This window comes from Amphiura filiformis, unplaced genomic scaffold (genome assembly GCF_039555335.1).
Source record: "Amphiura filiformis unplaced genomic scaffold, Afil_fr2py scaffold_530, whole genome shotgun sequence".
NCBI classification, from domain to species: Eukaryota; Metazoa; Echinodermata; class Ophiuroidea; order Amphilepidida; family Amphiuridae; genus Amphiura; species Amphiura filiformis.
In genome coordinates, this window is record NW_027305994.1 from 1 (window position 1) to 12,246 (window position 12,246).

Here is a 12,246-nt window from a genome sequence, read left to right on the forward strand (position 1 = left end):
ATTTGGTATACATATTGAATATAGAATTAAATGAAATATCATATTATGATCACAGATTGTCCAGCTGGCTTTGAAATCCCAGCTATTGAGAACATTCTGCACTGTTCAGTAGATGAAAGATGCCTAGGTATCGAATGCTGCGTCAGTCTGGACTTCAAGATCACCTCGCTGATGTTGAAGACATGGCTCATACTAGACCCGTGTAATTTTACATTTTCTGTTGGTTTTGAGACATTTTCTTTGGATCTTACACTGCTCACATATAATTGGGGTACATTAGAGACGATAGAAATCAGCGACTTCCTGGTTATGAGGTAAGATTTGGTTTATTGCAATAGCTATTTGAGGAGTGAATTTTTGCTATTTGTAGAGTGATTAAACGTTCGCGCTGCAACATGTTACGCGTTAGTTGTGAATATCATTTGAATTCCCGGGCAAGAGAGTTAATTTTAATGTTTTCAATGCACGTCAAACTCTCCGGCATAAGCTTTGTATTATGTTAAGTAAAGATTCCAATGGAAGTTAAGAGAAGTTAGCACTTTTGAACCTTCTTTATACGTATTACCAAAATGTGATAAATTGTCTAAATCGCTTAAATATCTTTGTATTTGTTTCAGGTATTCCATCGAAAAGCTTGACAAACTCTTTAGCGTTACCCTGACACTGTCCCTCTGTATTGATGACACCTGTGACGATATCAATGTGTTGCAAGATATCCGAGTTCCAATACCACTTTGCAATTCAAATTTAACTAGCATAGGAGATGGTACTATAAGAGGTTTGGTATATGAACTTGGTGGGAACATCGGTGATACAGCCATATCTTTGGTGTTACAACATCTTGGGTTACCAGTACGTGTGATTATAAGAATGATATAATAAAAAGAAGAGGCGAAAGAAGTAAAAGAAAAATGACTTAGCTTTATGAGTCCTACCTGTACAAAATTCCTCCATATCTGTATTACTCTCCATTCTAGCTTCATCCTCGCCGTTCAATAATACAAATCTTAATCCTCTTGATCCTTCCTTCTGTAGGTTACCTTATCCCAAAAACCTCTGTATCCTTGCATACCACTTAAATATCCTCCCAAAGAAATAGGTCAATCTTATTCGTTAAATTGTCCCCTTTTCCCATCTTTCGTAGCCAGTTTTATTGTTTTTGTCTTGTCTTGTTAGGAATCAGTGACAGATGAAGACTGCCGAAATAGCGCTATATCTGAAATTCAAAACAGTGAGTAGTGTGTTATCCTGTTCACAAACGTATTTATATACATTCATAATTATCAGTATATTAATTTGTGTCCCGAAAATGAACCAACTGTAATAAAATTGCAAATTACAAACACGTTTACGTCATTTTTAAGGGTTTGCTTACAAGGGTATGCTTATCAAAATTACAATCACTTCTGCCTCTCTCTCTCTCGCTTCTTCCAGCCTGTCCATCAGTTCCTCTTCCGGCCTTCCCTGATACATTGTCATGCCAACCTACCGAATACTGTACTGGCATAAAATGCTGCTTAAGCATAGATATTAAAGTTACTGAACTGTTTTTTGATGTCTGGTTGGAAGTGGATCCCTGTACATTTGAGCTTTTTGTCGGTTTTGGGACCTGGAAATACAACAAGACTTTGGACATCTATGATTGGGGTATACAAAAGATACTTGAGATTTCAAATGCAGTAAAGATGAAGTAAGTATTAAAATGTGATCATTATTTTAGATCATTCTAAAATACAGCCTTCTCAATTAGGTTGATTCTTTGATGTATCTTCCTTACAGTTGGTTGTTGTCATTATAGTCCCTGTACCTTCACAACTACATTATGCTGATTGAATAAGTTCATCAGGATTAAATTAAACTAGTCCAGAAATTCACTCATGTTTTAGACGTTTCATCTTCCGTGCGGAAGATTTCATCAGTAATGCGCCGATACATCCACTGCACCACCTCTGCACAACAAAACCATGTCATAAATTGGGAAGGGGCCAAAGTCGTCAATAAAGACTCATGAAAACATACGCGGTGGATCAGAGAGGCAATGTGGATCAGAAAGCGGGACGACAACGTCATCAATCGCGATGAAGGAACTTTTTCTTTGAGTCATGTATAAGATCAGCTCCTACAAACAACTACACGCCCTGGGGTGAAAGTCGGAAGACCAGAGGTGGTGCAGCGGCTGTATCGGCGCATTACCGATGAAATCTTCCGCACGGAAGATGAAACGTTTAAAACGGGAGTAAATTTCTGGACTTCTGATATTTAATTACGTTATGCTTGTCGTTTTCATTATGGCCCATAAATGAGTCGGTTGGATGCCTCATGTTCTAGTAGCATTTGGTATTACTATAGTTACTTCTTTCTAGGAAAATGAATTTATATAATTTACAAGAAGAAACAACTCTTCCTTAACTTGTATGTTTTCTATTCTCAGGTATATAATAGATAAATTAGATGAAGAGAAATCCTTTGAAATAGACATGTATGCAGAGATGTGTCTTGATGGTTTTTGTGAGATAGTTCCCATCGTGTCTCGGCTTTTTGTTCCAATACCACTGTGCAATATGAATTTCACCCTCCCGGGGAATGGGACATTGCAAGGTGTCTTGGACCAATTTACGAAAGACGCTTCAACTGCTGTAATTGATGTCATTTTAGAATCATTAGGCATTAAAGTTAGTACTGTATTATTTTGTGCTATAAGTTAAAATAAAGGTGTAGCTATATGCTGATGTAAAAAGAAAGAAAAAAAAAAGATAAAGGTTTATGACTGAAAAAAAATGTAAATTTGGTTTAAGTCATTTTTTTGATGGACAAAAAAGCCTTAATGGGCAAAAAACAAAATAAAACTATAATGTTTAAATGCATACCGCATTAATGTCCCATATTTGTGTCAGATTTTGGGTGCTGAGTATAAATCGAAATAATAAGATTTTATACAAATATTTATGTATTAATTGCAGGATTTCATAAGTGACAAGTCGTGTGTGGCACCACAGACAGAAGGAGGTCAGTAACCCTTTCAAATTTCGTATAATTATGCCATTGTCGTGTAAAATGAATAAAAGTAATCTCCACAAGAACAATACAAAATATTATTATATATCTACAAAAATTTAGTCTTTTTTTGTCATTTTGAGAACAAGTACAAAATATGGTTTAAACATGCATTAGTAATAACACTATTCATTTCTGATTATTCCTTTTAATTTGTATCATTATCATTTAATCTTGTTCAAAGATTGGTGAATAAATATGTTTAAATGCATGCTTGAACCAGTTTTTGTACTTGTTCTCAAAATTACAAAAAAAGGGTGACGATATGGTTGTGTCTGATACTTTTATGTGTTGGAACTTCAGGTTACATACCACTAATAGGCCTGGGCGATACATGGAAATACGACGAGTAACTATTTGTTTGCCTAGCATCTGAAAAGACTGTATTAAAATCTCTGAAATTGATCAAGTTATATAGCCAAAAAAGTTTTAGGGTTTGATGCTTCAAAATGGTATATTTTCTCTCATTATATGACATTTTTGTTGCAATAGTTCCAAAATTCATACGCACGGCTTCGGTTTTTAGTAAATATTCGCCCTACCATATTGTAACATTCAGCTTCGAGGGCGCACTGCCATTTTAAGGTGTTTACGGTTCAGTGCGTTAAAACAAGAAAAGTCTCAGGTCAACCTATGTTGAGTTTTTGATCATTTGGCATCTAAATCATATAGTTTCACCTGATATTAGTGGCATTTAACTGTAAGAGTTCTGACTATGAGAAAATTCCACCCGAAATTAGCCATTTTCCCATTGAAACCCGTGTAATACATAATTAGTGGTATTTAACCTTCAACATCCGGGAACCGTACATCGCAAACGCGGGTAATGGCGGGGAATAGTGTACTGAGCCGCGGATATATAAATTCGCTTCGCCTCAAATTTATAAGTTGGATGATCCTGACTGGTAGTAGTCGTCATTCGTAATAATCATTATGTGTATAACAATGTTTAGGTCATTCAAAATGTGTTGCATAAACTTTCATTAATTTTTCATTTTCTCAGGTTGCCCAGCCATACCTACACCCACACCGGGATTGGAGTGTGTAATAACCCATCAGTGTCTAGGCATTGAGTGCTGTGCTGATATAGACTTGAAGGTTATTCAACGCAGTGTCTATGTCAATATGGTGTTAGATTCTTGTAACTTCGAGATATCTATCACCTTTGGTAAATGGTTTTTCAACACTACACTTTTTACGTATGAATGGGGCAAAAATGAAGTGATGATGTTGGGAAATGCAATTTATATTAGGTAAGTTACAAATACAAACCGTTCGCAACTGCACCGCTCTGCATTATACGACTACATACGGTGACTTTATTTTATGGTGCAAAGTCAATTTTACCATTGTCGCTACCCGCGCTGGGTAAATCGCGTAAGGCACTTCGGTATATAGGGACGGCTTATTAATAGTAAACTGTTATTCATCAAAATTCAAAGTTCAAAACGATACAATTACATTTGTTGAAATGAGCTACTACTTTGCTTATCAAATTGCCTAAAAATAGGGAATATAATTGCAATAATGCAGTTATTACATTCACGTACTGTCATTGGTATTAAGGTATTGCATTTGGTGATTCTGAAGTTGAGAGGATAGATATGCAACAAAAAAAATAGTTACCAATTACCAATTGAATGGCTGTGAATCCTGGATAATATCTGGTGGCATTAAAAATCATTGCATTCGCCTACAATCTTAGAAATAAGTATTGGAACGCTTGCATGTAAATAACGGCAAACTATAACCCCCTTTCCCCCATGCAATGTTGAGAAATGCCAATGTCTTCAGCGGTTTCCCAATGTGTCCAACATGGTTTGATGGGGAGGGGGAAGGGTAAATCATTATTGTAGATGTCATGTTTGTTCCCATGCACAATATACGTCATTTCTATTATCATTAAGAATTCTGCACGGAATTTACGACAGAGTGCCAAGGGTTCCAAGTACTTATTTCCAAGATTGTAGTAAGGCAGCATCAACTTCGTTTCCTCGAAGATATGCGCCCATTTGCTTTTTTTGTTCTTAGTTACTAGAGGAAAAGTTTGAGATATTGTAAAACTTTATCGGATCATGTTGATTTTTTTGTATTTAACTTAGCCGCCATCCTGGCTTTGACCCCCTTAACCCCATCTGAAAATTTAGCAGCATGGTTCATTTGATTCAGTGATCCATGTAGATTAGATTTCACTTCGAAAACAAATTCTCACGAAACAACACAAGGCCTCACAGTGTAACAATTAAACAATTATTTTTTTAATCTTTCTTGATTATAGATTTTCAATAGACAAGCTGGATTCCTCAAAAGAGTTCAGCCTGAATTTTGCATTTCAGTTGGACCTTAACGGCGATATCACCGATTTCAACATTGTATCTGACTTGCGTATACCTATTCCTGTATGTAATGAGAATTCAGTCTTTATACTCCCTGGAGATGGAAGTATTGAAGGCTTTATAAGAGGACTAGGTGCAAATGTTTCTCAGGTGGCTGTAGACGTTGTACTCAAACAACTAGGAATTTATGTGAGTAGTTACAATTAACTACTCTTAACACATTTGTCCCGAAATTGAATGTTTCATGAGTTACACAAACTTTACATAAAGCATCCATACTCGAAATTCTTATTTTTTAAACAATCTTGTAATACTAGTTTCATACTCTAATACCGCCTGCCGCTGAGCGGCGCGTGGCGCACGCGCATTGCAAACAAACATACACAGTCAAGGTTTGCCATTGGCTGATACGTCATGCGGCATGGAAGTATGACAGAGGCATAATGCGTTTTGTATACTTTTTTAATCATATGTTGGAATAAGAACATATTATGCTGCTGCTGCTAACAATAATTATGAAAATGACGGAGATGATGATGAAGAATTCAAACACTCTATTTAACTATTTTGTATATTACATGTTTGTATTTAAAATCAGGAGTACCTGACTCAGCAGGAGTGTGCTGTACCACAATCTAGCATTCCTACAGGTAGGCAAACATTTAATAATGACTGAGCAAGTATAAGATATTACTTTTCTAGTGCTTTTTTTTCCTTTATTCGTCTTTATTTAAATCATATTACGTCCTGCTAAACTTTATTTGACGTTATTATATTTGTATTTTTGAATCTAGAATGTTCATTCGGCTTTCAACTTCCAGCTGTTGACAATATTCTGCAATGTCATGTTCAAGACGAATGTTTAGGCATCCAGTGCTGTGTAGAAATAGACCTGAAGATTACTCATTTGATGTTGAAGACGTGGCTTATTCTGGACCCATGTAATTTTGCGCTTTCTGTTAGATTTGGGGAGATGTATTTCAACCAAACACTATTCACCTATAAGTGGGGAGAAATAGGACATCTACGCGTGAGTGACTCCGTATTGATCAGGTGAGTTTATATTAGGCATGTTAGGACCGTAACTACATTGAGACAAGTATTAAGTAGTTTTCCTCGTTAGTTTTTTTAGAAGTAAGGCAAGATGTATGCTCCATTTTCGAAGTTGAACAGTCGAATACGTCTTGTGACGTCAAAAAGCAAAAAGTAGTCGATGTCGAATAAATTGTACAAACCGGTGAAATTGGCTATTCCAGAAAATAGATGCACACCGCCTATAGAGGAGTTTGGATTTCCAAAAAAAATGGAAACTAGAATACCAGTCATTTGCAGGGAGCAAATTTGGAAATCCAGACATTTCTTTTATTAAAATTTTACACCTCTTTAGGGTGTGTGCACTTATTTTCCAGAATGGCCCGATATGAAATTGCGATATTGGATTCAGAATAATCTCTCAGGATTAACTCAATATTTCAACTCGGCGTGTCATTTTTTTTTTGCTTAACTTTAATGTCAATTTAAACGATGAAAACTTACCTGCAACATAAGTCATTTGTTTTTCTTCAGATTTTCAGTAGACAAAATAGATCAGGATCAAGATTTCAGCATTACCCTCGGCATTGAGGTGTGCATAAACAGCGTCTGTGATGTTACACCAGTTTTTGATGACATCCGAATACCTATACCTCTTTGTAACATCGATTTCAACAACTTGGTGCTACCAGGAGATGGAACAATACAAGGCTTTGTGCAGGAGCTTGGGGAAACTATTGGGGATTCAGCCGTTGGTGTCGTGCTTAACAAACTCGGTCTGGCTGTACGTATTCTGAAGATATATTTATATTTGTAGTTTACAAACCAATGTAAAACTTCATAATACTCAAATTAGCACACTTTATAAAACAAGTTACCGAAACATTGGTCTTAAGCCTACGTAGTTAAGCTTTCTATTATACGGGCTATTCTACGTGGCTATAATAAATTTCGCAGCTTTCGCTAAATGAGTTTCTAAACAGGCAAATTCAAGTTCATTTATCGAATTTCTGGAATGATAAAATATTGACAAACGTCTTTTATATTCTTAATTTATAATTCATATAGGATTTTGTATCCAATGTAGACTGCAGGGAAGGTGGACTAATCGCAATCGGGAATGGTAAGGAATAAACAATTATCAGTGTTTTTTGCAAATAATTTCCAAAATTGATTTACATGAGTTAGTGTTTGGGGTACTCGTCGCTGATGCAAAAGGTCACAGGTTTAATCCCCGACACTAGCAATTTTACTTAGAAAAAATGTATAGTTTGATTGGCAATGCAATAACATTATAAAGATTAAAATTCAGACTTTCACTCTCCCCTTGGTGCACTAAATCATGCGTAAATGAACCATACCAGTGATATGTCCTTTGGAGGGACGTTCAGCTACTCGTTACACTTACAGATATTCATGATACTGGTTCCATGTACATATATCAATATAAGACATAAGCAACGGACTGCAGCAGTTTGGACATTCACAATCTAACTAAGTACAGTACAGAGAGGATACGTCTGGATCGTGGAAGAAGTGTTTCGATTCTGATATATGTATATACCAGAGCGCTTGGAAAATGATGTGCGCAGCCATGTTTAGCCAAGTATCTTTGTTATTACATGTATTATTGTACTCATGTATCATGAAGATAATTTGTGTTTGCAATGTCTTTTTTAATCATGTAAATAATGTTTCTATTATTCTTCTATGACCCTTAAGTATCCCTGTTATCATTCAAGAATTTTTTAAATGATAAGTAGGACATGTAGGATGCAGTACTTATGCAATCCGTTTTTTAATTGTTTGCTTCAGACTGTCCATCCATCACGCTCCCCACTCCAGATGATCTACTGACTTGCCAACCAATTCAGTACTGCACGGGTATCCAATGCTGTGCTTCTCTTGAAATCAAAGTTACTAAACTTTATCTTGATGCATGGTTGGCCTTAGATCCTTGTAACTTTCAGCTTTCCGTGGGATTAGGGTCGTGGCGTTCAACACATACAATTACGTCGGGTGATTGGGGTGTAGAGAGAGATGTTGCAATACGCGGAACACTACGTTTAAGGTATTTCTAATCTGTAAAGCTTTTTTAAGCCACCCGAAACACAGGGATAAAGGTTCATTACTGTACGAGTCTTCAATAATAGCTCTAGTTAGTCGACATTATGCAGAAATCATAACGATATGTCTTAAAGACTTCCAAACATCGTATTCCGACTCTTTTCCTTTCAAATGTACCAATACCAACAAAATTACGATTTCTAAAGTGACCCGTATGGATGGGAATTTGAATATCCTGTACCCTGTTCCATTTCATAGGGAGTGCAAGGGTACACTGTGTAGTAATTATTATGTGTATCAGATAACCGTACCATTATAGGTTAGTATGACATGATGCTTATGCCACTTGCCAGGTTGAGGCTCATCTCACAATTTTGTATTTCGTTTAATACTCTATGATGAAGGTACACTATAGACAAAATAGATGCACAGGAGTCATTCCAGCTAGATCTGCATGTGGATATCAACATAGATAACAACTGGGAGACAACCTCAGTCCTAACCCAATGGTTGATACCTATACCATTCTGCAACACTGATGGTACTTTAGCATTACCTGGTGGATCTATAGATGACTTTATAAACCAGCTAGCTGGGGGTATTACCGACGCCGCCATTAACGAGGTGTTGAAGGCTTTGGGGATAAAGGTTAGATAGTATTCAAGTTTCCTCTTCTCTGTTAAAATTTAATTGATCATTTAGCAATTATGTTAAATAGGACATCGGGGCAAAATGTGTTATACAGGGTGTAACAATAAAATGTGTACAATTTTGAAAATAGAATGACACAAGTATGCCGCTTATGTTGTGGTTTGATATTTATATGTCTATCAAGATAATTTCTTTAGCCACCAGCTAGAGCTTTGTTTCAATAAAATCGACGGTATAAAAGTGAAGATATGGTCAATTATGTAACCTAGTCTTTTATTAAAACCGCTTGGGCCACTTTTGTCTAAACTGTTACAAAAGTGACTGAATAGAGTTGGAACCATGGACGATGCTCTTATGATAGGTAGTTTTAAACAATGGGGAATTCGAAGTGGTAGAAATGATTACATAATAGAATATCTCCTTGAGTTTTTGAAAGTCACAACTAATCACTGACATAACAACCTCATTTACTAGAAATCGTGGCTGCAGCTCAACAACTTCAAGTAATTCACGTTGGAAGAGCGTATTTTTATGGTTGTGACATTCGGTAGCACATGGAGTCAAGCAGAAACCATAAGATTGTTTATAGCTCATTTTCCAAACTCATGTCTTCCATCAATGCATACAATTGAATACATGAATCCAAAACCCACCCAAGTCCATGGGAAGTTATTTTGAGAAAAAAACCTCTGTATCATTTTAATTCCTTCAGTTAGATTTACCTTGTCAATATGGTAAGTTGTACGTGCAAATGGGTGGGTTAAACTGTATTAGGTATGACGATTAGCATTTCAGGGACTTCGTGGGGTTCATTTTAAATTCTGGACTTGGGTGGTTTTTTGAATCATATACTAAGACAATAATGTTGGAATGAGATTACCACTAGTAAGATAATACAATATAAAGCACAGAGTTATGTATAATGTTGATAAGCATTCTGCCATGTAATATAAACCACACACTTTCCTTGATTAAACCTTTTTTTTTCTTCAAAAGTCACTCTCCTGCAATGAATGTGTTACAAGTGGACTTTTATACATACTTGATTTCAATCAATGTGTTACAAGACTCAAATCATGGACTTGGGTTGATTCTTTCATACATGCTATTTTTCACATGCTCAATAGACACAGATGATGAATTTGAGTTGTTCTTTCATACATATGACAGGCCTATGTATAGCAACACTTTCCCATGCTTAACTCAATTTGGCCAAAATTATGGACTTGGGTGGCTTTTGTATTCATATATTCAATTACATATAACTATGAGAAGTATGTGGAATTTGTTAACAGAAATGCTGGCAATAGTGGTCGCCCCAGAACAGCTAGAAGCCAAGCTGAACTTAATTTCAGAATCCTATTGTTTTGTACTTATGGATGCAAAAACTGTTCTCAGTTTTACCAACGATATTACTTTAGAAATTACTTTATTTATAAGATAATTTTAAAGAAATTTCATGACTTCATTTATAGATTTTAAAGAAAGATCATATTATCATTAAGTTCATGTTAATTATATGAAGAAACACGACTTTATAATTCTTTTGTGTCAGTTCTTTGATGTGTAATGCACGATAAGCATATCTACGCGGTACAAACTTGATGTGCGCAAACATGGCAAAAGTGGCCCAACCCGTTTTCTGGACGTTTTAATTAATCAGACATAACTTTTGAACCCAAGCTAGTAAAGAAACCAACTAAACGTCTTCTTTTAGCCAAGATATTACTAATTGTATTGAATATAACATTTGTGCCATAACTCTTTTAGTTTTTTCCTGAGAAGTCAAAATGCAATTGTATAAATTTGATTGTTACACCCTGTATCTGTTGAAAAACGTTCTATTGGATACACTATCCGTAGAAATTTTTGAATACAGGGTGTATCAAAATGATTGGTACCGAAGACTTCTCATTTTTTGCCGAATTTTTTCACTATTTTTTGTGCCAGTTTGGGGTTAATTGTTTAAATATTTGTAATTATAGTAGTTTTATCTTCTCAAGGAATTTTAGATCATAAAGATAGCACATTCTTTTCAGAAGTTACATGATTCTATAGGAAAGTAGGTGTTTTTACACTTTTAGTCGTAACGCTGGATCAGTAGCGCACCATTTTCAAAGCTCTATTTTACTGCAAATACCTTGTGAGGATGATATGTTGAAAATCATGGAAATGTTTAATATTTTCCTTGCCTATTTCTTCATTCATAATATATATTAATGTAATAATCAATATTTATTACTTAATATTGACTTGAATAATTTAGGTGGGGTGAAAGAAATTTGTGTATCAACACCATCCAGGGCGGTAATTTAAATTGTATTTTTGAGATTACTAAGTAGATGGTGCGGTGTGGCAGAATGGCTATAGACTGTAGACAGTGTAGGTTAGTTTAGACCTGGCAAAAGTTATTGGAATGGCTCCACAGTATTCTACACTTCAGTGTGCATTCATAGTTAAGAATCACTGGTCGACAAGAAGCTATGGAGAAGTACAGAGAAGATTTAGGAGACAGTTTCTAAGAGCAAGGCGTATCCCATGCAAACATGCTATAACTTGCAATGCTTCAACATTTGATATGGGTAGTTACAGAATGGACCCATCCCAGTTATTAAGTTCTTTCAAGATAGGGCTTCACCTCACATTGCCAGAGTTGTAAGACAGGGACTTCAGCAACTATCTTTCTAAAAGCACATGTAAAGCAATTTTATGTCATGTATACTGAGGTGAGATATTGAAGAATATATGTATGTAATAAATGGTTCAAGCAGTGAACCTATTCATCTTGTGTTGTGTAAGTCAAACCATGATTACGTCGTTCTTCGTTTAAATGACAATAGCTCCCAGATACATCAACCTATCAACTTCAGATTAATAGATCAATAAGTTAACATATACTCCTTTCTATTTATAGTACACAAACTATATTAATTAGCAATTTTATATTTTTGATATATTTTTGAAAATGTCACATAGCCCGGTACCAATCATTTTGATACACCCTGTAGGGACTGTGAACGTTGCACGTTTGTCCTCCCGGGGTTTTTTTTCAATATCTAAATGAAAAATTGAAACGCATAATGTCATCATTACCTCATGATTGTCG

The 12,246-nt window shown here is 35.6% G+C and overlaps 1 protein-coding gene and 1 long non-coding RNA gene across 2 annotated transcripts; both read left to right on the top strand.

Moving 5' to 3' along the window:
- Positions 1-1,176: 1,176 nt before the first annotated feature.
- Positions 1,177-2,666, top strand: LOC140145659 (uncharacterized). Its single transcript, XR_011858113.1, has 3 exons — positions 1,177-1,231; positions 1,435-1,690; positions 2,432-2,666. It is a non-coding gene; the product is annotated as an uncharacterized lncRNA (long non-coding RNA).
- Positions 2,667-3,319: 653 nt separating this feature from the next.
- Positions 3,320-9,137, top strand: LOC140145660 (uncharacterized; the record flags this gene model as incomplete). The annotated part of the gene is made up of 9 exons (XM_072167345.1): positions 3,320-3,344; positions 4,058-4,307; positions 5,333-5,579; positions 5,989-6,040; positions 6,185-6,443; positions 6,957-7,206; positions 7,491-7,545; positions 8,238-8,493; positions 8,894-9,137. Coding segments are annotated over exons 1-9 (1,638 nt in total), but the record flags the coding sequence as incomplete, so codon positions are not given.
- Between the last annotated feature and the right edge of the window lie 3,109 nt (positions 9,138-12,246).